This window comes from Suricata suricatta, chromosome 3 (assembly GCF_006229205.1).
Source record: "Suricata suricatta isolate VVHF042 chromosome 3, meerkat_22Aug2017_6uvM2_HiC, whole genome shotgun sequence".
Lineage (NCBI taxonomy): Eukaryota > Metazoa > Chordata > Mammalia > Carnivora > Herpestidae > Suricata > Suricata suricatta.
The window spans coordinates 37,901,712-37,927,996 of record NC_043702.1 but is presented as its reverse complement, the minus strand read 5'-3'; the positions used below and the strand labels follow the sequence as shown (position 1 = coordinate 37,927,996).

Below are 26,285 nucleotides of genomic sequence, written 5' to 3'. Positions count from 1 at the left end.
TACACAGAAAACAGAAAAAGTAGAAGTGAAAAGTAGAAGTAGCTATTCTCTCACAATTTTGATTGGGCGTGGGAGGAAAGACGTTATGCTTATAATTGCATTTCTTTAACAAATCATATGTACTTAAATAAAGACCTAGGATTTATACTTTGAACTACGGATTAGTCTTAAATGTAATAGTATATGCTTATGCTTTAGAAGTCAAACTATAGGGTCGCGTGGGTGGCTCATTCGGTTGAGCGTCCAGCTTTGGCTCAGTTCGTGGCCTCGCCGTTTGTGGGTTTGAGCCCCGCATTGGGCTCTGTGCTGACAACTTAGAGCCTGGAGCCTGCTTCAGATTCTGTGTCTCTCCCTCTCTCTCTAACCCTCCCCTGCTCACACTGTCTGTCTCTGTCTCTCCAAAAAAAAAAAAAACCATTAAAAAATAAAAGTCAAACTATAACCTTGAGTGAGCTGTGCCTTTAAAAATATTGGAAACGTTCAGGTTTTGAAATTCTGTCATAATTAGGAGAAATAGAGTGTACCTTGAAGGCCGCGTGCAGAGCCAGGCGTGGTTCTGCTGGGTAGGTTTGATAGGCTATTTTCTCTATTATTGGAAGGAAAACAATGGCGTAAGGGCGTAAAGATGCCAATTAGGGTATCATCTGTAAATGTCCTTATTGTCATACACAGCTGAATATGAGAATTTTAAATGAAAGGATGAAGAAATGAAACAGTTTTGAATTAGATTCCCCCCCCCCCCAATTATTACACTCTCAGTGAGTTTAAGATCAGGAAATGTGGGAATTGATTTTTTTTTGGAGTAGTTTTATTGGCAGTAATAATTTGTCCTATACTTCAGCATAATGTAAATGCCAGAAATGACAAGGTCAGTGGATGGTAACTTTAAAAAACAATGAATGTGTATAATCGTGATAACCATTTGGGATTTAGGAAGGAACAGATTTAGTATTTACTTATATAGCTAGAGCATGAACTTTGTCAGTGCCTAACTGAAATATGTGTTAGGATAGCATTATGTTGAATAATTTGTAGTTGTAGATGTGCTTTATCCATTAGTTTAAACTAGAAGAACATTTAAAACAATGGAGGATATTATGCAAAATTGCTTGTAAGGATCTGGGTTTTTTTGTTTGTTTCATTTCTCTAGCTTCCAGAAATGTTGCATGGTGATGGTGACAATGAAGAACATGGCTTTTGTCCAGTGGGACAGTTCATTCTTCAGAATTTAGGATTGCTGTTTGGATTTGCCATCATGCTGGTGATCGCCCTCTATGAAGACAAAATTGTGTTTGACCTCCAGTTTTAACCATTCCCGGTCACCATTGTGGATTATGAGAATGTTCCCATGCCGCTGTGCATCTATCTGTTCCTAGTGCTGTGTGCACATTTTGCTCAAAGAAAAGTCAGTGGCTTGCACTACTTACAAGTTCCATAGATCTGAGCCTAACTGCAAAAGACTGGTGCTCAGGACTGCTTTTCCCTGTGTGAAGGGGGGGTCTTTTAAAAATACAAAGCTTGTGATAAAGGAGAAAATGGGACTCCATGAAGCAATGTTGATATAGGTTTGATTAAGACTTTTAAAAGAATAATCATATAAAACACTAAAGTAGTCTCTTTGGTAGTAGAAACTTCTGTGGCTATGCAGAAATAGAAATTGAACCAAAAAAAATCACTTAAACTTTAAAAATATTTTAAATGGACTTCGGACAGACTTTTCTTTGTGCTAAAAATGAATTGTAGCATCCTTTAATTCAGTTACATATATACATAAGGTAATGGGGATCAACTTGATACAATTTTGAAACTGCATAAAGTAGGCTGTAGGAACTAGAGGAAAGCTCAGGCTGCATTAGAGTATGAATTTAGCATTGGGAAAAGCCCTTATTCTTGAATCTAGAGTTACTATTTTTGTATATATTGGCATAGTGTTTAAACTTGCAGCCTAAACTACTGAAATCTGTGATTGTATGTTTGTGTGAGCTTCAGTTTAATGAAAGATTCATAATGGTTCTTTGTATTAATATTATACTTGGTGTTTGGGTGTTTTTTTCTTTCAAACTTTAATTTTGATTTTGTTTTGGGATTTTTGGTGGGGGTAGGGGGTTGGAGCATGTGGCAAAATGTTTTTTCATTCAAAGTGTAACCCCTCTAGGAAATATCAGAACAAAGAAGAGCCCAAACCTGATCTACATGTTCAGTTCTACTTTAACAGTACTAACTAGGTATTTGGGAAATTTAAGTTTGAAATGGATACATTGCTTTACCAGCTTGGCTTTGGAACCTAGAGCACATGCTGAGACTGGCAGTGAGGTAAGGCAGAAACCCCACGCTTGCCATGTCCTAATCTGTATGTCAGTTCAAATGGTTATGAGGAGAAGCACCTTCCATACCATGGCTGGCGTGGTACCAAGTGACTCGGAAGATACATTTAAATAACTCCACTAAAATCGCTTAATCATTTTGTGCCAAGGTATGCTGTTGGTGCCTCATAGGGGTTGGTCTCTTTTATAGGTGCCCCGTTCTACCATAATTGAGTGATTTGTGATAAGTGCAAGCCATGTTTATCCTGAATTTTGACCCAATAATTTGTAGAACTAGTCACATTGCATGTAGCTTTCTGTTGACGTCTTGTGCCACACGGTCTTCAGTCATGCCCGGCAAACTGTATTTGAACTATGTGCAGGCAGCTTGGTTTTAATCTGCTTGGCTACTATCAGTGCGGCTGCTGTAAAAATCTTACTGTTCAAATATTTAAGAGCCAAACTCTTTCCATTCCATTTACCATGTTTTCGTTTCGTCCTCCTTTTCCACAGCCCCTTTCCTGTTTCTTCATGAACTTTAAACAAAAGAATAAAACTTCAAGAGCAGCACGGGTTTTCAGGTATTAAGAGTATTGCCAGTGTTTCTTCTTTTGTGCCGTAAGTAGGAACCTTAGGTGTTCCTTCCTTCATTTGTGCCTGAATTTGAAAAATTAAGGCTGGCTTTCCTCACGGCCTCCTGTAACATGTAGGAGTTTTTGTTACATAGACTATCTCAGCACTGGGCACTGAATTAGGACAGCCTTCATCTCATTGCTTGGCCTTTCAGGCAACCTAGTTAAAAGGTGCTGTTATTTTATTTAGTACTGCCAACTTCGAGTGATTATATATCTTGGTTCAGAAAGCAAGATAATTTTAGCTCACTTTTGCATTTTGTACCCAAGGAAGATTCTGCATTCTGGCATTAAATCTGCTTAATTTTAAAACGTTTTTGAAAAGCAACAGCTGGAATATACTCCCAGTCTTAAAGGTCTGATTGAAAGCAAACAGGTTCTGCTGAAGTATATAAAGTTTTATAGTCTCTCAAAAATAGTATTATATTATCTTCATTTGCTGGAGTTTTTTAAACCTATTAAGAGGGCTGTAACAGTTGCTGCTAGTATTTTGTAGGGTTCCACCAGTATTTCATTTTCACATTATTCTAATGTATAGTTTCAAGTCTTAGCAGACAATCTGAATTCCACTACATTTCTGTTTGGCTCCAACATTCCATTTAGCTTGACCAGTCTAATTTAACATGTGTTTGTTGGAGGTCATTAATGTTACTTGTACAAAGCTGTCACTGTGTGACATCCATATGAATTTTGGTATATATCACATTGCATTCAATCAGCTGTGATTATGCGTAGAAATACAATAGTAACTAGATGCAGTGTGAATTTTTTCCATTAACAGTAAGTCAGTGGCTTAAATATGATTATGGTCCTGCAAGGTGATACTTGCTAAAATATCTAAACTTTTTTTTGTTGTTGTAACTGAATCATTTTTTAAAAAATTTATAAAGCTGGAAATGATCAAATGCTGTTTTTTTCATTGTCAACAGTGGTGTGTCATTTTATGTATGTTCCTAATGCTTATGGAACTCTCCCAAAATAAAGTTATTCAAAAAGAGCAAATATACCAGTGTGTTTTCTTTAGTCCTTATTTCAGAACATTCCCTTACACTGAGTCATGTTAAATATAGGTTACATTTGCACACAGATTTATAATTGATACAGCTTTAGTGAAATTGATTTAAACCAAACTGTTTTGTTTTCTACTCAACCAGCTAACAAAAATTTGGAACACAGAAATAGTATCTTCTGATTATGAACTAAGTTGACATAATAATGCTACACCCCGCCCAATCCAGTGCTCCTTGGGTTGATCTGAGGGAAGAGTCATGGCAATCACAAAATTCGTAGAATGACCAGTGGTGGATAACGTTCCCCTCCGCTCACTTGTCTTATACAACGGAGCGACGTAACTCGGTCGTTCTGGTATATCTGTCCTCTTGCAGGGCTTCAGCCACATCTGGAAGAAAGTGCATAAAACTTCAAGTCAACAGCGCTAATCTTTATGTTTGAACCTAACAGTGGGGTATTGTTAAGTCAGTTCTATATCTGGACATTTCTATGGCCCAGATAGATTTTTTGTTAGCAGTGCTGCCATTTTCAGGCTATTTAGTGTGCAGTTGTTTTAGCATTTTTTTAAATTGAAGTATAATTAACAGTGTTGTATTAGTTTCAGGTATACAACAAAATGATATGACAATTCTGTACCATCACTCAGTGCTCAACAAGTAAGTATACTCCCCAAATGTCACCAGATAATGTTATTACAGTCTTACTAAATTCCTCACTTACTTTATAACTGGAGGTTTGTACCTCTTACACATCATCCCCCCGCCCCAACACACCTCTCCTTTAGCAACCACCAGTTTGCTCTCTGTATTTAAGAATCTGGGTCTTTTTTTTTTTTTTCTCTTGGTTTCTTTGTTCATTTGTTTTATTTCTTAAGATTCCGTATGGGTGGAATCTATGGTCTCTTTCTCTGACATACTTCACTTACCATTTTACCATTATACCCTCTAGGTGCATCCATGTTGCTGTAAATGGTAAGGCCTCATTCTTTTTTATGGGTGAATATTCTATTCTATATTTTATATATATATACACATCTTTATCTGCTCATCTGCTGATAGACACTTGGGCTGCTTCCATATGTTGGCTACTGTAAATAATGCTGCAATAAGCAGAGGGTGCATATAGGTGTGTATGTGTGGTGTATTCATTTTCTTTGGGTTAAGTACTCAGTAGTGGAATTCCTGGTATTTCTTATGTTTTGAGGAACCTCCATACTATTTTCCATAGTGGCTGCACCAGTCTGCGTTCCTACCAACAGTGCACGAGGGATCCTTTTCTTCTACAGCCTTACCAACACCTGTTTTTTGTCTTTTTGATTCTGGCAATTCTGACAGGTATCAAGTGACCCCTCATTGTGGTTTTCATTTGCATTTCCTTGACGATTAGTGAGGTAGAGCATCTTTTCATGTGTCTGTTGACCATCTGTAGGTTTTCTTTGGAAAACTATTCAGGTCTTCTACCCACTTCTTAATCGATTGTTTGGGGGGTTTTTTGGTTTGTTTTTTAGTCTTGATTTATGGAAGTTCTTTATATATTTTAGATAGTAACCCCTTACTGGATAGAATCATTTGCAAATATCTTCCCCTATTCAGTAAGTTGTGTTTTTTGATGGTTTCCTTCTCTGCAAAAGCCTTTTATGGTAGTCCCAGTAATTTTTGTTTGTTTCCCTTGCCTCAGGAGACCTATCTAGAAAACTGTTGCTACAACCAGTGTGAAGGAGATCACTGCCTATGTTTTCTTCTAGGTATTTTATTATTTTTTAGGTCCCACTTTTGGTCTTGAATCCATTTTGAATTTATTTTGTGTATGGTGTAAGAAGATGGTCCAGTTTCATTCTTTTGCATGTAGCTGTCCAACTTTTTCTCAGCACCATTTTTTGAAGAGACTATTTTTCCACATTGTCTATCCTTTATTGCCTATTACCTCCTACATTGTAGATTAATTGATCATGTAAGTGTAGGTGTATTTCTGAGTTCTCTCTTCTGTTCCATTGACCCATATGACTGTACCATACTATCTTGATTACTGTGGCCTTGTAGTATATCTGACAATCTGGAATTTTATTATCTTCAGCTTTGTTCCTTTTTTTCAAGATTGCTTTGGCTATTCAGGGTGTTGTGTGGTTCCATACAAATTTTGGTATCCTGTGATAAATGCTGTTGGTATTTTGATAGAGATTGCGTTAAATCTATAGATTACTTTGGGTAGTAGGACATTTTAACTATTCTTCCAAACCATGAGCATGAACTGTCTTCCATTTGTGTCGTTTTCAGTTTCTTTGATCAGAGTTTTATAGTTATCAGAGTACAGGTCTTTCACCTCCATGATTAAGTTTATTCCTGGATATCTTGCTCAAAAGATTTTTTTTTTTTTAGTGTTTTCAGAACTATCTTCAGAGCCAACTAAATGAGAAAAAATAGTTATTTCCACCTGTCAAAAAACACATGTTATCCATGTATTCCTCACTTCTTCACCATACTTATCTGCAGATGACTTTTGGTGTTAACATTAACAACAACAACAACAAAATCATAGATACTTTCAGAGAGAACTGTCACCAGTGACACTTAAACTCATGTCACTATTAATAAAAGTCAATCCCCAAAAATTCTTTTTCTTCTAAATTTTTACTTAAATTCTAGTTTAACATATACTGTAATATTGCTTTCAGGAGTAAAATTTAGTGATCTATGATTTAGGGGTAGAATTTAGTGAGCACCCAGTGCTCATCATAACAAGTGCCCTCCTTAATACCCGTCACCCATTTAGTCCATCCGCCACCTATCTCCCTTCCACAAACCCTCAGATTGTTCTCTGTCATTAGAGTCTTTTATGGTTGCTTCCCTCTTCCCCTCCCCCCACACTGTGTTCATCTGTTTTGTTTCTTAAATTCCACATGTGAATGAAATCATATGGTATTTGTCTTTCTCTGATTTATTTTGCTTAGCATAATACACTCTAGCTCCATCCGTGTCATCGCAAATGGCAAGATTTCATTCTTTATGATGGCTGAGTAATATTCCATTGTACATACATACCACATCTTCTTTATCCATTTGTCAGTTGATGGACATGTGCACTCTTTCCATAGCTTGGATATTGTTGATAATGCTGCCAATCCAATCCCCAAAAATTCTGAAAGGATTTTGTCAGTTACTCTAGAACTAGACTGGCTTCTCATTTTAGGGGACTGTTTTAAAGGGGCTATGATGTACACTGTGCTGTTTTTTTTTTTTTTTAACAATTTTTTAAAGGTTTACTTTGAGAGAGGGCATGCACACGCAAACAGGGTGGGATCAGAGAGAGAAAATCCCAAGCTCTGGCTCCCACCATTAGTACAAAGCCCAACGTGGGGCTCGATTTCAGTTCAGATCATGATCTGAGCCAAAATTACAAGTTGGATGCTGGGGTGCCTGGGTGGCTCAGTCTGTTGAGCGTCTGACTTCAGCTCAGGTCATGGTCTCATGGCTTGTGAGTTCGAGCCCTACGTCAGGCTCTGTGCTGACAGCTCAGACCCTAGAACCTGCTTCAGATTCTGTCTCCCTCTCTCACTTTGCCCCTCACCCACTCATGCTCCGTCACTCTCTTAAGAATAAATATTAAAAAAAAAAAAACAACCACAGTTGTTTGCTAAACCAGCTGAACTACTGAGGCATCCCAGTGTGCTGTTGAAAACCTATTCGTATTCCTTTGTAACTACAATTTTTAGAAAGTTATTAGCCAAGATTCCACAATGTTAAGCATTGTTAGAATGAACCAATCTTAAAAAATAATAAATGGTGGGTAAGTGGACCTCTAAATAGAAAAGAACAAAACTATGTTCATAATGATGAAATAGTGTTTTGTTTTAAAATCTAATTGAGTTCCTTTTTTCCAGTAATAGCAACAAAGGTCCTTGAGAGGACATGACATAACAGCCCCACAGTTCACAGCCTCTTTTAGAAAGGTTTCTCAGGTCAAAATAAATTGTATGAAGGAGTTAATATGGATGCTAGTCTATATTTCTCCCACATTATTATGGAATCCATCAAGTAGTTTTTTGGATATAGTTAAGTAGAAGGACTCAACAACACTTCAGGTGAGTGTATTCATTTCCAGCCAAGAATGCATTTTCTTAATGAGAATTGTCCCCCCTGAGTGACTTTTTCAGGAAAATCATCCACATATGAATCGCTTTTGTATTCATTGTAAGCTACCTTAGAAGAGTTTTCATGTAATAGAAAAAACATTTGATCCCAATCAATTCCTGAAATTACAAACAATTGTCCTGTGACTTTGAATTTGGGTCTCATATTTGAAACTCTCCTCTGCCCATACATAATATCTTAGCATACACGGCAGGTTTCTTGCAATTGGCTATTAGTTGGTTCCTCACTGTACGTGTTAGAGCTGCTCTGAAGGATTTTTGCCTGTCTTCAGGCTGCTTCCAAAGTCCCACAAACAGAATCCGTGTAAATCCAGACTATATTTTATTACACCATCCCAGACCAACCTTTGAAATTTTGTGAAAATCCATCTAGTCATTTTTCTCATGATGCGGTAAAAGATGGAAACAATATCTTATGTAACTTAGTCAGCCCATGCTGAAGATAGGTTCCTAGAAAACTTAAGGTTTTATGTGGATGATTTTCATATACTTGTCTTTTAGTCTGCAGGTTTCATTTTTAAGGTACATATATATGTAAAATATAAATACCTATGCATGTGTTTGTATGTGGATACATGTTTAGAGTCAATTCTCATTCTTCTTGGATTCTCTATTTGCAAATTTCATTATCACTATAATTTATTCATCACCCTAAAATCAATACTCTGCTTTATGGTCATTCACAGGCATGCTCAGAGCCTCAAAAAATTTTGAGTAACCAAACATTTTCCCAGCTGAGGTTGAGTCTGTTGACATTCTGTTTTTCTATTTTACCTCTTGTAAGTAAATTTCCTTTTGACAGTTATTTAATGCCAAGTTTCTGCATTTTGTTACATGGTGGTGGTGATCTCTCTGTTTAAAATGGCCCCTAAGCCTAGTGTCCAGGTACTATCTAGTGTTCCTAAGTGCAAGAAGGCTGCCATAGGCCTTAGGAGAAAATACTAGAGGTTTTTCTCAGGCACATGTTGTTGTCCATGAGTTTGACGTTAATGAATCAACAGTATATATTAAACAGGCATTTTTAAACAGAAATGCAAAACAAGGTCATGTCTTGATCAGGTAACAAAAATGTGATCAGAGGATCATTAGAAACTTAACTTTGTATTTCTCCTAGGAGCTATGGTTTCACATTCACTAATTCAATGCTAGTAGGAACTTTATAAAATGTAATTACTGTAAAGGAGAATTGACTGCGTGTGTAAAATAGTGCCTCCCTCCCCCCATATGATTATATCAAGTACTAACCACAGGGACTGTATCATAAAGAATTTTGGGATGGGATTCTGCAAGTTTCTTGATCTTTCTATTCCAGGAAGCTCCATCCAGAAATAATCCATGAATGAAAACACCTAAATATAAAAAAAAGCAGGTTAATATAGCTGCTTAAATGTGCATATTGATTAAGTTCTGAATCTGAAATTCCTATTAGTGTGTGCTCTGCAGATGACACTAGGGCAGCACCCTAAGGCTTGTTCTAAAGTAAAAGCCATATTCCGAGTGCTTTGTCTTAACACACGTATTCTCTCTATACTGAGCCTAGTTAATTCAATAGTAAGATCAGATGTGGAGGATCAAACAGAAAAGGAATTTCAAATTAGTCTATGGGAAGTTCGCAGTTTGGGTGAATGGTATCAGATTTGGGCGAATGAATACATATATATAAATGTTTATTTTGAGAGAGTACAAGCCAGCGGAGGGACAGAGAGAGAGGGAGAGAGAAAAATCCTAAGCAGGCTCTGCACCGTCCACCCAGAGCCTCATGCGGGGCTTGAATACACAAACTGTGACCTGAGTCGAAATCAGGAGTTGGACACTTAACCAACTGAGCCACCAGGTGCCCCTGTCAGATTTAGATTTTCAATTGGCCAATGATTATAATGTTAGAGGCCATGAAAAGAAAAGTTCTTACTCTAATCGTAGGGATCCAGTGGATTCTAGACAGCACATGAGCAAAATAAGTCTTGCGCAGATCTCTAATATCATGAAAGTTAATTTTCTTTTTCCCTTCAGGAATTTTTTTCTCACTCCCAGGTCTCTCGTCTGTATGGGAGGATACATGGAGGATCTCCCTCTAGACTGTAATGTCATACACTGACTGCTGAGGAGGAACACGGAGGAGGACGCCACTGAAACTCCAATCAGTTCTGGGACTGTCCTTTTGGCATAAAACCTCAGGACTTGAATATAGATCTATGCACACGGAAACACTCATCATAATGGTTGCACGGATGGGAAGGAAGCAGTGTGGCACCCAGAGACCTAGGTCTTCGTTCCTAATTTTTGTGTGTGACCTTGAGCATTCATTTAACCTGTTTCTTCATCTGAGAATAACTGCAAAACAATAATGCCTCTTTGTAGAGTTGTTAGAGTCAAATCAGCTAATGTTGGTGAAAGCACTTTGTAAAATAGTATATAAAAGTCCACTTGGACCATGTTGTCCAATAGGACTTTTTGTAATGATAGAAGTATTCTATATCTGTGCTGTCCAGTATGGTAGCCACTGGCTATAAGCACTTGAAACGTGGATACTGTGACTGAGAGACTGAATTTTCAATTTAATTTTAATTATGGTTTAATTTTTAAAGCCACATGTGGATAATCCAGTGATGGATATTGGGGGTTGGAGGGAGACTTTTTCCTCTCTAGGTTTTAACTGATGGAAAGAATGATTGGAAAAAAAGACCAGTCTTATTAACTGACAAAGTGCTTGTCCAGTAACTTTTCAAGTTTTACTTGGTAAACCTGAATTGCAAAATCCATCTTGAGCCGGGAGCAACGTGGAGGGTAGACCTGCCTGAGGGAGAGACAGGTTAGTCTGTAAGCCTATCCTGTATACTACTCTTTACAGCCAGATCTCAGTCCCTGCAGGACAGCCAGAGAACTGGATGGGAATAATGGCACCTGGCTGGGTGGCTCGGTTGGTCAAGCTTCAACTTGAGCTCAAGTCATGATTTCACGGTTTGTGAATTCGAGTCCCACATAGGTCTCGGTGCTGACAGCTCAGAGACTGGAGCCTGTGTCTCCCTCTCTCTGTCTCTCCCCTGCTCATGTTCTTTCTCTCTCTCAAAAACCTTAAAAACAATTTTAAAAAAATGATTCAGCTAAATAAAGATTTCGTTTAAAAAAATTCCTAGATAGGAATAAGGAAATAGAGGAGATTACAAACAGGTCCAAGAGAGCATTTAATACCCTGTCCCACTGACTTGTAAGCATAGCCCAGTAATTCCCCGGTTCTAACCAATCAGATTGGGAAGCAAAGATAATGTGAGAGTACAAAAGCTCATTTCAGTAGTTAAGAGAAGTGGCAATAAGGATAAAGTTTTCTCCAACCCAGCAACAATTTTATAGGAAATGTGATGGGGTTATTCACACACATTTTTATTTCTCATAGGCAATACAGGCCCTATGGAAGGCACAAGATCTAAAAGGACAGGTGGGTATTAACTGGGTCCTGGTTCTCAGATGCTCCTACCCTGCGAGTCACACCTTTTGCCATCCATGAGATGTGATCATCCTGCAGTGTCAGATCTGGCTTCTTCAGCCCATCCCTTCACTATTTTCTGCCTCCCTCCGTGCTGTGTAATGCCCTTCGCTGGGGACTTCGAGTCCCCCGTTAGTACCAGTAATTCAAAGAAGAGGAATCTTTGCAAGTACAGCTGGAAAGTAGGATTCCAAATCTATGTGGGTATACAGTGGCCTTGTGGCCACTTTATGAGTCACTTTAAGGAGTGACCTTTTTCATTATGTTTAATTTAATCTTAGGTAATAGGCTCACTTCTTTGTGAGCCCCACAATGCAGGGACAGACACACGCTAAAGTGTGTAGAAAAAAGAAAGGCTGGTGGAGTGGGAGAGACAAACTGGGAAACAATTAGTCTAGCCCAAGCTTTCCTCAAGTGGGCTCTGGGTCCCTCCCAGGAGGCTCCCACGAGAAAGAGTTCCTTGGGAAAAGTTTACTGCTCCCAGTCACTCCATGCAATCTCATTTTTGTTTTGGTAATTAGTTGGAAGGAAAAAGCCAGGAATAACAAAAAGGCTAAATTGTGGATATCTGTATTTATTGATGAAAATGTATGTGTGTGTATATTAATACACATGAATAATTAAGGATTTAGTGAATATCTGCCAGCTTATACATTAACCCTTGGCTAATACTTTAGTATTCAGTAAAATGGTTTATATAACTGATGGCTGTTCTTTACTACATGATCTTGGAACACAAAATAGTCCTTATTGATCTTTAAGTTATACTTTATACTTGCCCTCCTGTTTTCAAGATAAGTTTGGATTTTAATATACTTAATCTTTAATAAAAGCAGTTGTGGGTTAAATTAGTAAACCACTGTGAAAAGAAATACCAACTACCTTGTAAAATATCTAAGTTCAGTGTATAATGATTGGCAATTCAGTAGTTTGATCATAAATATTAACTAGTTTATAAACTTAAGGCAACACTTTTAGAATCTTTTTCTTAAGCTGAGTTAAAAAAATTTGTAACTCTGAGTAACACCAATACTACCTAGCCTTCATTCCAGATGCCATCTTTCCTGCCTTTTATCATAACGATGAGCATTTAGGGGAAAAAATTGCATCTGAATCAAATACTTAGGAATCAATCATAGCTTCTTCAAGAAACTTTCCTGAGAAATGTAATGATTTCAGACTTCTACAACTATTCAGCAGGCCTTAGAGAAAGCAGCTAGCTAATAAGCGTAAGAGTCAAACAGCCTGGGGTTTGCTTAACTCTGCCTGTTGCTGACTGTGAGACCTTGGCAAATTACTTAACTTTCCTGAGCCTTAGTTTCAGCTGATTATAACGGGAATAATAGTAATATCTATTAATAGCCTAGGACTATTGTGAAGATTAAATGTAAAGGGCTGGGCAGTTTCTGGAACTCATCAGTGGTACAGAGCATACCCTTCCTTTGATTTGCTTTTAGCCAGTTTAAACTCCCCTTTTTCCCCCTTCCTAAATACTTAGTCTAGCAATATACCATGAAGGATAATTTCAATCTGTATTTTGACATCTATTAGGGTGGGGGAACTAAAACGTCTATTTATTGACATCTTTTACAGCATGTAAGATAGTGAGCTGTACAGAGAATGTATTTTCTAAAAGGCTTATATAATTAAATGAACAATAAACTAAGCAGATGGTTGTTAAATATTCTGCAGGCATTCAACAGTATGCCCACTGCGTGTGTTAAGAATGAAAGTGTAAGAAGAGCAACAGTCCCAGGATTAAGTCTTTGTGAACTCTAATTTTTAGAGGAGGAAAGGCTAGCAAAGAAGCATGAATGTGTCCAGTGAGAAAAGGAAAATCCAGAGAAACAAAGGGAGAAGAATGTCTCTTAGAAAGTTGTGAACTGGTAAAAACTGTTAAGAGTTCACAATGAAGACTGATTTCATTTCATGGGATTTGTCATTATGGAAGTCATTACTAACTCTGAAAAGAAGACCATCAGTTGATTGGAGGAGATGAAGGGTAGATGGAAAATAGGAAGTGAGAATCTGGAGAGGGTGTGGAAAGACAATTCTTGGGAAGAAATTTGCTTTAAAGGGAGTGGAGACCTGGGGCAGTAACTAAAGGATAAGACAGTTGGAATTTTTTGTTGATTTGTTTTTATAAGTTTTATTTAAGTAATCTCCACACCCCAGGTGGGCCTCGAACTCATGACCCCGAGATCAAGAGTCACGTGCTCTTCCAACTGAGCCAGCCAGGTGCCCCTGTTGATTTGTTTGTAAAATATGTTGATAGGAATTTCTTTTCCTCAACTATCTCACAGTAAGTTACATACACAATGATAAAAATGTTAACAGCTGAGCAAAGTAAGAATATATGTCTTTTTTCAGTACCTAGACATAAACCAACTCATTCTGTCACTGCACTTACCATCCTCTGGAGCATGCTTATACTCTTTGTCTTCCATCACTTCATAGTCAAACCCAAGAAGATCAATGGGGATGGTGTGTTTCCTGGCATAGTTCTGCTGGGCACCGGTCAGGAAGGCTTGTGTGAAGAAGAAGCCAGAAAGCCAGAAGACTGGAGGAGGGCCAACCTCATACCATTGCTGTGGTGTCAAAGCACACATGTTCTCAGGCAGTAGCCTTTCAACTTCGAATACAACACTGCTTAATAAAATTGACTCCCCAAGGCACCCCCTCTTATCTTTTAGGTAGATTCATAAATGAGCACACACTTTGAGGAATAAAAAGCTATACTGTCAAGGTTTTAAAAAGATACTTAATATTCAGCGTTTGTTCTGACTTCAATTTCTTATCTATTACACCAGCTAAAGTATCACACTGTGGGTAATACATGCTTAGTGATTCCCTCCAAAAAGCTCCATGTTTTAGCAAATATCTAGTATATGTTATTGCACATACATCATGTTACATAGTTGAATAGAAGAGATTCTTAAAACATCTGGTAATGTTTTTTCCACTTTTTTCCCCTCTCTAGTCATTAGTGTCCAGTAGACTATTCCTTTGGATGTTTCCCCACCTACTTTACCAAAATACAATGAAGTCCAACCCATGGAAACAATTATTATACAAGGGACTTCCAAAAGAAACAGGGTAGTGAGAGCTTAAGATTTTTATAAATATCAAGATATCTACATACTGTTTATATCCTTTTTTTTAGATATCTTAATAAGCTAATTGAGTACTAACTTTAAGCAGTAAGTTATAGAAGTCTAATGAATTTCAAGACCTTTTCCCTGTTAGAGTGCAAGGTACAGCCTTCATCTTTCAAGAACAATCTTAACGCTTTAGTATCAACTCTAGTGTAACAAAAGGCCTGTGTTATGGAAGGGAAGTTTAGTCATTTTATCCCTGCAGAAATTTCATCATAGGCAGTTTTTTGATGCATTATGTACAGTATCAAGGAAATTAATCAATACTTCTAGTGACTATAATTGTTAATAAGAACATAGTTAAGCACCAATATTACCAAATAATTAGGAGGCAGTCTTCTGCCCACTCAACATTTCCAAGGCAGTTAGCCATTAAGATTATTATTGTCTTGGGCTGAACCAGCAATCTAGTGATTTCATGACCTGGAAGAATGCCGGACAAGGAAGAGATCAGGCTTCTTGCTAGTAACTTGTCTGGCTTTCAAAGGTTGTCCATTCTAGGAATCTATTTTAATGCTTAGTATTTAATGGAAAAATCAACATAGCCAGTTGTTTTCCCTCTTCAAATGTCACCAATTTGAATGTCTAAGTTTACTGAAGACCACCTGCTCCTAAAGTAGCTTTCAGAGATTTTGCTTCCAACATTAGTATTTGACAGTTTAGTGTAACAGTTATAAATCATATGCAGTACTGAGTAGTGGTAATTAGTGCCTGCGATGCACAGAAAAACTAGAGTAATTAGTACTGCTCGCATCAGTCATCCTGATGGAGAAAACGAAATCAAAAGAAACACATAGGATCATTTACATGAACTCACCTGCAAGAATTTTAGTCTTGCAAGGAAGTCATTCACGTAGCTCCCAAGTGGTTTAAGGCTTGGGTATGACTTACCCACCCACATTCCCGGAATCTTGACTTTCAGAATACTGTTAACCACTTCTTCAAGCTCTGTGGACATTACCACAAGCCCCTGAAACACAGAGCCTTGGTTAAAATGATAGTATTGCTTTTGGACAATCTCTTTTTTAATGCCTTTTCCATAATTATCCTTTATTTACAATTGTGATTAGTTAAGGTTGAGTCACATAGCAAAAACCAAAGGGATAATATTCTTTTGCTGCCAGTAAGTCATGCAGTCATTGATCTATTCCTTACGAAAACACTGACAATTTTAATTTTAATAAATTTGAAATATAATCGACATATAACACGGTACAGTTGACCTTTGAACAACATGGGCTTGGACTGCATGGGTCCACATGGATTATTTTCAATAAATGATTGAAAAACTTTTGGAGATCTGTAACAATTTGAAAAAACTCACAGATGTGCCACTTAGCCTAGAAGTACTGAGAAATTTTAGAAAAAGGTGTTTTTGTAAGAATACAGTATAAAATACATATATAATTGTATCTTAATTGACTATTTATGCAATGGCTAAGGCTTCCAGGCATCAGTAGGCGATTAGTTAAGTTTCTGAGAAGTCAGGAGTTACATGTAAATTTTTTACCACATGGGGGTCAAAGCCCCTAAAACCCCATGTTGTTCCAAGTGTCCACTGTATTCATTTCATACCTACATGATGATTTTAATATTTGTATATACTGCAAAATGGTCATAATAAATCTAATGTCATCATACAGTATTTCTTGTGATGAGAACTTTTAAAATTCACTCTCAGCAACTTTCAAATTTGTAATAAAGTATTAACTATTAATAGTCATTATGCTGTACATTGCATCCCCATGACTTTTATAACTCAAAGTTTGTCCCTTTTGATCTCCTTCACTCTTTTGCCCACCCTGGAAAGTCTTAATACTTAGCAACTCACTAGCTATTAAATCACAGCTTAACTTTGACTTAGTTTACTTCCCTATTAAATGGACAACTAAGGGGCACCTGGGTGGCTTGGTTGGTTGAGCATCTGACCTTGGCTCCGGTCATGATCTCAATGGCTTGTAAGTTTGAGCCCCGCGTCAGGCTCTGTGCTAACAGCTCAGAGCCTGGAGCCTGCTTCAGATTCTGTGTCTCCCTCTCTGTCCCTCCCCTCCTCATGCCTCAAAAGTAAATAAATGTTAAATGGACAACTAATACATCTCTGTCCTGCCTTCTTAAAGACCAGTGATTAAGATAAAATTAGAAATATCTCATGAAATAGTTGGAAAAGCTAAAATATCCTGGATTCCAATTGTGAAGTCTAATTGAGATTATCCCATTTTGTTACTTAAGTAAACTCTATGCCCAATATGGGGCTTGAACTCACAACCTTGAGATCAAGAGTTGCATGTGGTACCAACTGAGCCAGCCAGGCACCCCAATCTTCTCCCATTTTGAATCACTGGTGTACAGATGTTAACACTTGAAGGCCCTTGAAAATTATTGCCTCATTGATCTTGCAATTGGGCCAGTTGCCACCATCATTTCTCTTTTTTCTGTAGTTGACAATTTTACTCACAATTAACAAATGGAGAAGATTTTAGAGTAAATTTAATGGGTTCAACATCCACATTTCATTTGTCTTCTTCCCAAACTGACTAAAACAACAGTAAACGGATTTATTTTTTAAGGGCATAAGCCCACAAGTGCAGAAAAAATGAAAGGCAAAATGACAACACAATTTTGAGAACTAAATAGCATATGAACTGTTGGTAGATGATGTAGAAGTCAGAAGAAAACCTGATCTTACACTAGCAGAGGAGAAAACTAAGAATCAACTAGATATTACTGCATACTGATATTACTGGGCCTACATGACAGTGAGGAGTGGAAGGTGGTACTAAATTAGAAAAAGGTCATTGAAATGTGGCTTAAAAAACAGATTCCTGGGACTTCTTTCACAAATCTGCACATCCCCTACCTTGAATCAGGTAATGAAATGCTCATTCAAGGAAAGGAAAATGAAGAAATCCCTGGAGGCATGCCAAGCTCAGTTGGGGTCCCACTGCCATCCTGAAGCTGGGAATTCAGTGAATGCCTGTACACTGAGATGCTGAGATTCTGGAGGCCTCTTCCCCTTTCTCCCTGAGGCCAGGACTTTTCTCTCTCAGGTGGGATATAGGAAGAACCAGGTCTAGGTGGGAAACAGGATGCTGAATGCTTCTTAGCCAAACAGCGCAGCCAGATTAAACGACACCCAGTCTGGTAGATTCCTCTTTCAATAATAACTCATATTCAAGTACTTTTCTCCTCCTCAAATGCTACTATTAGAAACAAATTCAGCTGGACTAGTTCAGTAGCATAAATGGTCTCTGCCTGCATTCTTGTTCCCCTATAGTCCTTCCTGCAGTGGTCTGAGTGAACTTTTAAACATGTAAAAGAGATCATTTCACTTCACTGCTTACAAGCCTCTGAAGACCTCCCCTTACTTTTACACTTTCGAATAAAATTCATGATCTTAACCATGGCCAACAAGTCCATCATGAGTCTGTGGCTTCCATTCTCTGTTCTACCATTTCCCTCATGCTCCCTGCACTCTAGCCACACAAGCCTTCCCTACTGAGTTCCCAGACCATGCCAAGCTGGTTCTCATGGCCTTTGCACTTGCTGTGTCCCCTGCTCAAATGCTGTGTGCTTTGCCCTTAAGTTCAGGCCTCTGCTCAAGGGTGAGCTTCCCAGAGGAGCCTGACTCAACATGATGAATGAATGTCCCACCCAACCCTCTCTACTCTCTTATTTATTGTTTCCCATGGCACTTAACACTTAATGAAATTATATATTTTTTTAAATTTTTGTCTCCTGTATAAAAACTTAAGCTCTCTGAGAGCAATGGCTTTGTCTTTCTTACTCCTTAACACGTTCTCATAGCATGTATCCTATCTAACAAACTATGCTACCTAACATACTCCATACTTAATTACCCACTTCTTAACTGTCACCCCCAGAATCCTATCTGTCCTTCAAGGACAAGGATTTTGTTTCTATCTGCAGAATGAAGAACAGTGCTTGCATACAATCTCTCCCCAATAAACATTTGCTGAGTAAAATAAATGATACGTTTATTGCAGTGATTTTTCTTTGGTATATTTCCCCTTACCTTGATTGCTTTTTGAATGTTAATGCATGATTCCCGTATGGTCTGCAACAACTTATTGAATCGCCCCATCTCTTGGACGAGCACAGTGTTCATGCTCTGAGTGTAAGTTGTTGGGTATCTCCTCATTGCAGCCTCAACATCAAAGTTGTTTGGAAGTTTACCCAAGATATCACCTGCAACCTCATTTACTACTTCATCTGATGATTTTGCACCAGCATCTACTGAACGAGACTGTAAAGAAATCAAACGAAAAGTCCAAAATTTTCATAAAGGTCTAGGAATTGTTGCATAGGAAATCTTCTAAGGTAAATGTTTTAAAAATGAGTACCACTCTATTATACCGATGATTCTTCTCTATTCAAGTGGTGGAAACAGGCATGAGAGGGCAGAGGTTCAGGAGAAAACCATTGTTAGGGAGGAGGTAGAAGAGAGCATGGACAGCGTTTACAGGCCAAAGAGGCAAACATGCTGTACATTGTGCTGTCTGGGTCAAGGGGGAGGAGTGGATGCTGTGGGCAGAGGGAGGAAAAGCATTTATGTTGATGGGGTAGTGGAGGGACAAGGGATATTAAAACCCTGAAGAAGGAAGTCTGATCTTGCTTTGAGAAAGCTTGCCACAAAATATATTTGCCAATAACTCTGGTGCCTACGGGTTGCCAAAAGCAGAGATATAGTTTTGTCCTTGAACCAGGAGGGCAAAGAAATAAGCTCGTCTTCTTTCAGTAGTTAGAAGAGTTATGGAGAAAGGCAGACTTTAGTGATTCGCACTGGGAGAAAGGAAGGGGAATTTCATTTCAATTTTTATTTTTTATGTTCATAGTGGCAGGGTGTAAATGAATCTATATTTTCTGGAAAAATCATTTAAATCCTCAGAATAAATGCATGTGTGTGCATGCGCACACACGCTTAGAGAAAACAAGCACAATTAGAATATAAATGAATATATCTCATATTTTTTCAGCCCTAAGAAATTGTATATAGGCCTATTTTCAGATTTGTAATAGTAACAATTCCCAACTCCAGTAGAATGTTCTAATTTCTTTGCTATCCTAACTTTTAAAGATATTTAAAATCCATAATGCGAAAGTTTTGTCATTGTTAACTTGTTCTCCAAACTTGCTCTTCTGGTCTCTCTGCCTCTGAATTGTGGTAAACCAATGTAGAATCACCACACTACTTGCCTGCCCATTATTATAATTGTACTTGCCAATTTGAGTCTGAGGGTATTAAAAGAGGCTGTTTAATTACATACTGAGAAGATACCCCATGTGTATTTAAACTTATTTGTTTGGTTCTGAGTCATTTTCTGTTGGAACGAACCCACTCTTTTATGTTTTCTGTAATGTGGCACACCCCATCAACTTTAAATAAAGCCAAAAGACACTATAAATGTCCTGTTTTCAGACTACTATGTACATGTGTCTAATATTCCCAAAGACCCACTTATTCATGTCTCTACATATTCTTTTGTACTCAGGCAGTGACTGACTTTTACTGGTATTAACATGTAAAAATGGGCATAAAAATAGTCTCTGTCCTTTTTGCTTATTAGAAAATGTCATCTTACAGTAGACCAGAGCTAGGAGTTCCATGGGCTTTTCCATCAAGGATAGCACACCATTTTATCCTCCTAATCCGTTTCTTCTAGTCTCCTTTTCCCCCAGTATCTCTTGTTATCTGCCCTTGTAGGTCCTATCCCATCTTCAGAATCTAGAAAGAAGCTCTATGATTCAGAACACAGATTCTGGGGCCAAACTAGTGAGAATTAGACTGCTTGGCTTTGATTCCTGGATTGAAGTTGTACTGGTTGACCTTGAGCAAGCTACTTAATCATTCTGTATTTGTTTTCTAGCTGTAAAGGGGGAATAGTTAGCCCTTACTTCAAAGGACTGCTGTATGCATCACACTGTTATACATGAAGAACTTAGAACAGCATTAGCATATAGTCAGTACTTTGTATATTAACTATTACCATTATTACTCTGGGATTCCATAAAAGTAAAAAGATAAGGTAGAATTCAGTTAGTGGGATAATTCACTTGATCAAGTAAGCATTCTTATTAAAATTTTACTCAGTCACTAAGGGAACTCTTGTCATTTGGACTAATTTGCTTTCAAAAATAAAAAACAAACAACTGAGCACATCTTCTGAAGGGCAAAAATACAAGAGAAGATCTGTTAATTGAAGAGCAAGATTAAATACTTTTCATTCAAATGTACAGACTTGTGCCCATGGCATGCTGAATTCTAATGCCTTAGATTACTCTCTGACATGCCCTTACATTTATGCACTTGCAAATGGATTGCATGTCTGCAAGGTATCAGCTGTATTTTTCTCTTCAACCTTTTTATACATTTTATACTTACTATTGCAATTTTATTCTTTTTTTTAACAGTAGTATATAATTCCTTTTTATGTTTATTTATGCGAGAGAGAGAGAGAGAGAGAGAGAACGCCTATGGAAGAGGGGCAGAGGATCTGAAGTGGGCTCTGTACTGACAGCAGAGAGTCTGATATGGAGCTCAAACTTAGGAACCAAAAGATCATGACCTGAGCTAAAGCTGGACCCAGGCGTGCCACAGTTATATTCTTTAAATATTATGTAGGGGTGCTTTGGTGGCTCCATCAGTTAAGCATTGGACTCTTTATGTCAGCTCAGGTCAGGATCTCACAGTTGTGATATTGAGCCTAAGCATGGAGCCTACTTGGGATTCTCTCTCTCTGTCTCTCTCTGCTCCTCCCTTGCTCCAGCACATGTTAATGCTCTCTCAGAATAAACTTTAAAAAATTGGGGCACCTGGGTAGCACAGTTGGTTAAGCATCTGACTTAAGCTCAGGTCATGATCTCACAGTTTGTGGGTTCGAGTCCCGCGTCAGGCTCTGTGCTGACAGCTCAGAGCCTGGGGCCTGCTTCAGATCCTGTGTCTCCCTCTCTCTGCCCCTCCCCCACTTGTGCTTGCTTTCTTAAAAAAAAAAATTAATAAATTCAAAAATAAATAAATGTTATGTAACCTGATAAAATGTTGATGTAAAGGAAACTGTTTCTATGTAAACTAGGCTAAATGTTCTGGAATATTTGAAAAGGTAAGTCATATTAAAAGCTGCTATTGATTTAGTAAGAGACCAGAAAACAGGCAAAATTCTAGATGGATTCTGGCATCAAACTGCTTCCCAAGTATCTTTGATATTACTCCACTTTAAAGGGATTAAAAAGGGACACAGTTTGTGCGAGAAAGGCAAAATGGAACTCCTAGCAGCTGAATGGTACTCAAAGATTCTTTCCAAATCAAACATGGATGGAAAAAAAGAAACACAACTGAAACCATGTGTTCGTGTACTTACTGTTGAAGTTCATATTTAAGGTGCATAGGGATTTTTTTCTTTTCCTGAAAATGGTTCCCCACTTTGACAGAGGGCACACGCTGCTTGGCCAGCGTCCCTTCCAGCCTCAGAGGCCAGTTCCTGTACCGATCACATACCTGTGTGAGAAGAATGTTATCAAACAGCAGTTGGGTTTCCGATTGATCTTTAGTGATATCTGCATTGGCATTCATCCCAAAGATTTCTGGTGCTGGGTTCAGCGGCAGAGTCTTTGTGTATTCGATGTAGCTTTTGTGCTGCAAAGATGAAAAACCAAGAGTCAGGAGGTTAGAAATCAATTATCCTGTAGAACTTTCTCACTGGAAAGAGATAATTTTCAATACTCCAGTTATTGAGTGGATGAGCCTGTGAAACTGGACACCGAATGCTTTCATTTTCTTTCAACCTGGGGCAAAGTTTTTTTTTTTTTTTTTTTTAAGGACACATTTAGGGAGAAAAAGGAAACATTCCATACAATTGGAATGGATTTCAAAATGGAGAGAGGAATATCTCAGCCATCTCATTTAGAAAACTTATTCTGGAGAAATTTTTCTGTGCCACATTTGCAGATGATTGGTCTTAATTTATTACAATAATTTTCTTTTTACTCTGATTTTCCTGTTTATTTTTGTGATAAATCCATGTAATTCAGCAAAGTAAAAACTACTTGAATTTTTATTATGCTGACATAATCATCATTAACATATCATTTTATGTATATGCGCACATATATTTGATCTATATGGGCTTCTGTCAAAATCGCATACCTTTCTTCATGCGCATGTAACCATACACTCATATATATACATGGTGGGTGCGGGTGGAGTTAGTCACGGATGGTTTTTTGAAACAGGTCATGTCACATATACCTGATTTCATCCTGCCTTTTTCTCACTTGACAGTTCATCACTGGAGATCTTGATACCCGCGTCCCCACACGTGTTGACTTGCTCCACTCACTCAGGGACCTAAGCTCTGGGACTGGTTTTCTCTTCATCCCTATTGACATCTGCTCTTGGCTAGCATTCATCCAAATAGATGGTGGGGTTCTGGTATGTACCTCTGTTGCAGGTGATCATATGTTTAGTTTTCAATATGTATCATTTTGACTTTTAGAAATAAAATAAGAACTAATTCAATTATCCTGGCAGTCCCCAGAAGTCTGGGGACTTCTATCTATCACTGTGTGATCACCTGAGGGCAGATACCACATCTTCCACTGGGGAGGCCTGGAAAAAATAGCAGAAGGAAATGGACTCTTGCAGCAGCGGGTTCTAACTCTCTTCCCTTTTCCACCCATGTGGCCTTGGGCGAGTCACTGACTTTAGTGAACCTCTTTTCTCACTTGTAAAAAGGACAGAATAATAATGGCAATGTTAATTTGATGCTCTAGTGAGATAAATACCTGTACTGCATGTAAATAATTAAGCATGCTCTAAATGCTAACTATTATTGTTAATGTCCGTTTATAACCCTTCTCATGTGTATTTCCATTTTAATTAGGGGACATGTCTTTCTACCCAAAGGACTGAATTCATGACCATAGGATTTCGGGTCACTGAAGAAGCTATTCTCAGGTGAGTGCTATTTCTGATACTCCTCCCATTACAGACAACAGGAAACCACTAACTGCACCTGTGCATGGGGTTTGTTCTGTTCCTAGAAGACTGAAAACAATACACCATAGTTAACAAAAAACCAAGGCCTCTGGGGGGAAAAATCACCATTTTATCACAGGAGTTTCATATTTTACTTCTTTTAGTTTTACTTTTTATAAAAATGTTTATTTTGAGAGAGCCAGCAGGAGAGGGGCAGCAAGAGAGGAACAGAGCATCCAGCGTGGGTCTCACGCTGACCTCCGCAAGCCTGCTCTAGGGCTTAAACTTGCAAACCACTAGACCGTGACCTGAGCCAAAGTTGGCCACTCAACCGACTGAGCCACCCAGGCGCCCCAGCTTTTAGTTTTCTTGAAGGTCATACTTACGTCACCAGAAGGAGGGACAAAATAGATGCCACTTGAGTCGAACTTGTAGCCTGGATTTTGAACTAATTCTGTGCTGAAGAATTTGTTTAGGATGCTCCGCAGCGTGCGCCGGTCCCAGTCGTCGGTCACCCTGCCTCCGTAATTGCACTCCCCCGTCATGTACCGCAGAGCGTCGTAGGGCAGCTCCTAGAATCGAGAGTTCAAGTCCCTCAATCAGCTAAGAGTTATCAGCAGCACATTATGCAGAGCTGTTTCCTGTTTGTACATGTTATTAAACTGCTTACAAAAATGTGTACTAAACACAATGCCCCTTTATATACTTCTCTGCTAATTTCTATTTCCTCCAAGGTCTTTGTCTCCTTCTACGGTTTATCATTTTCATTCAGTCAATGCAGAGAACAGAATTAATCTATTAACTTGTGCACACACTCACTCAAGCAACGCTAATGGACCACCTACTATGTGCCAGACACAAAACGAGACCATAATCCCATCTTTGAAAACCTAGCATTGCTGAGTGACATTCAAAACATCCACTATAATTCAGAGATGATCAGTGTTAATTTCCTTCACCTTTTTAGATCCCTGCAGACTTTGGCAATTGCAATCACTTTAGATATAATTTTGCATGTAATTTTTCACGAAATCTCCTATTATGAGATACTTTTTACCTTTTCATGAAGTGCTCTTTAAAATATTTGAATAACCATCTTTTATATTGAACACATCAGTTACTTCTAATTTTCTGTTTTCTGTTTTGTTAAATATACATTTCCTAAAATTTCTAATGATTCTTTAGTCTAGATTTCTGAAAAAGAAATTACTATATCAAAAGTAAGGAGTTGATGAAAGGCAACTGAATAATGTCACCAAACTGCTTTTCTGAAAGACTGCAGTTTTAAAAGTTTTGCTAATGGTTGCCCAAAGATAATTAATATTGTGTTATTTTGCATTTCAAGAATATCAGTGAAATTCATCATTTTCCTCCTGTTTAATAACATCTGTTCTATGAACTAACCTCTACCCATTCTTTCAATTAAAGTTTTAATAGCTTTATTTTATTTGTATAAACTGTTTTATAATTTGTCCTTTATAAAAAATTTTAAAATGTTTTTATTTATTATTGAGAGAGCATGAGCATGGGAGGGGCAGAGACAGAGGGAAACACAGAATCTGAAGGAGGTTCCAGATCTGAGCTGTCAGCACAGAGCCTGACACGGTGCTCAGATTTACAAACTGCAAGATCATGACCTGAGCCAAAGTCAGACGCTTAAACGACCGAGCCACCCAGGGGCCCCATAAGTTGTCCTTTTTAGTTAAATTTGTAGAAACAATTTTCCTTTCACTTTGCTTTTTCATTATATTCTCTGGTATGAGGATGTAAAATGTTTATGAGTGTAAAAGCACTGATTGTTCATCTTGCAATTTCTTTTCTCACCAGCATAAATACTTACACAACCACCAACAATATAGGGAATTATCATTATAACTGCCCTCAACAAAACTGAGCATTATCATTTAGGAGAAAAAGTTGACATTAGACAATAACATTGTTTTTAGATTGCTTTTAAAGATTTAAAAAAATTTTAAAAATAATCTCTACACCCAACGAGGGGCTTGAATTTAACAACCCCAAGGACAAGAGTTGCATGCTCTAACAACTGAGCCAGCCACCCGTTTTTTAAATATATTTTGTTTTTTTACTGCTATATAATTGACAGGTAACATATTAATTTGAAGTATATGACGATTTGATATTTGTATGTATTGTGAAATGATCACCATAATGTCTATTTAACATGTCATTACACATCATTACACTTCTTTTTCATGTAATGAGAACTTGTAAGATCTACTCTCAGCCACTTTCAAATATGCAATACAGTGTTAGTAACTATAGTCACCATCCTGGACATTATATACCTGAAGTTATATTTTTGATATTGACATTTTTAAAATATTTATTCATCATTTGTATTTATTTTGCTAAATTACCTACTCTGTTTTTTTTAAAGTATATTTATTTATTTTGATACAGTCAGGGAGGGGCAAAGAGAGAGGGAGAGAGATAATCTTAAGAACCCGGGAGATCATGACATGAGCTAAAATCAAGAGTCAGATGCTCAACTGACTGAGTAACCCAGCTGTCCCCCTACTCTGCTCTTGTGTTTTCATTTG

The 26,285-nt window shown here is 37.9% G+C and overlaps 2 protein-coding genes and 1 long non-coding RNA gene across 7 annotated transcripts in view; 2 read left to right on the top strand and 1 right to left on the bottom strand.

Annotated features, from left to right (window-relative positions):
* The window catches only part of SLC39A10 (solute carrier family 39 member 10), a 141,491-nt gene extending 137,554 nt beyond the window's left edge, over positions 1 to 3,937 (top strand). For all 5 annotated transcript variants that reach the window (XM_029934197.1, XM_029934196.1, XM_029934199.1 and 2 more), the window contains one exon: positions 1,151 to 3,937. In XM_029934197.1, coding sequence (XP_029790057.1) covers positions 1,151 to 1,309 — 159 coding nt within the window. In that variant the 3' untranslated portion in view covers positions 1,310 to 3,937. The remainder of the gene's footprint in view (positions 1 to 1,150) is intronic.
* A 2-nt stretch (positions 3,938 to 3,939) lies between these two features.
* Positions 3,940 to 26,285, bottom strand: part of DNAH7 (dynein axonemal heavy chain 7) — a 271,651-nt gene continuing 249,305 nt past the window's right edge. The window contains exons 59-65 of the mRNA XM_029934194.1: positions 24,108 to 24,293; positions 22,243 to 22,380; positions 18,763 to 18,993; positions 15,547 to 15,699; positions 13,985 to 14,162; positions 9,339 to 9,442; positions 3,940 to 4,334 (exon numbers count right to left, since the gene is read on the bottom strand). Of these exons, the coding sequence (XP_029790054.1) occupies positions 4,128 to 4,334; positions 9,339 to 9,442; positions 13,985 to 14,162; positions 15,547 to 15,699; positions 18,763 to 18,993; positions 22,243 to 22,380; positions 24,108 to 24,293 (1,197 nt within the window). The 3' untranslated portion in view covers positions 3,940 to 4,127. The remainder of the gene's footprint in view (positions 4,335 to 9,338; positions 9,443 to 13,984; positions 14,163 to 15,546; positions 15,700 to 18,762; positions 18,994 to 22,242; positions 22,381 to 24,107; positions 24,294 to 26,285) is intronic.
* On the top strand, positions 4,145 to 14,249 carry LOC115287594. Its single transcript, XR_003906551.1, has 5 exons — positions 4,145 to 4,602; positions 4,895 to 4,917; positions 10,125 to 10,375; positions 11,485 to 11,526; positions 14,032 to 14,249. It is a non-coding gene; the product is annotated as an uncharacterized LOC115287594 (long non-coding RNA).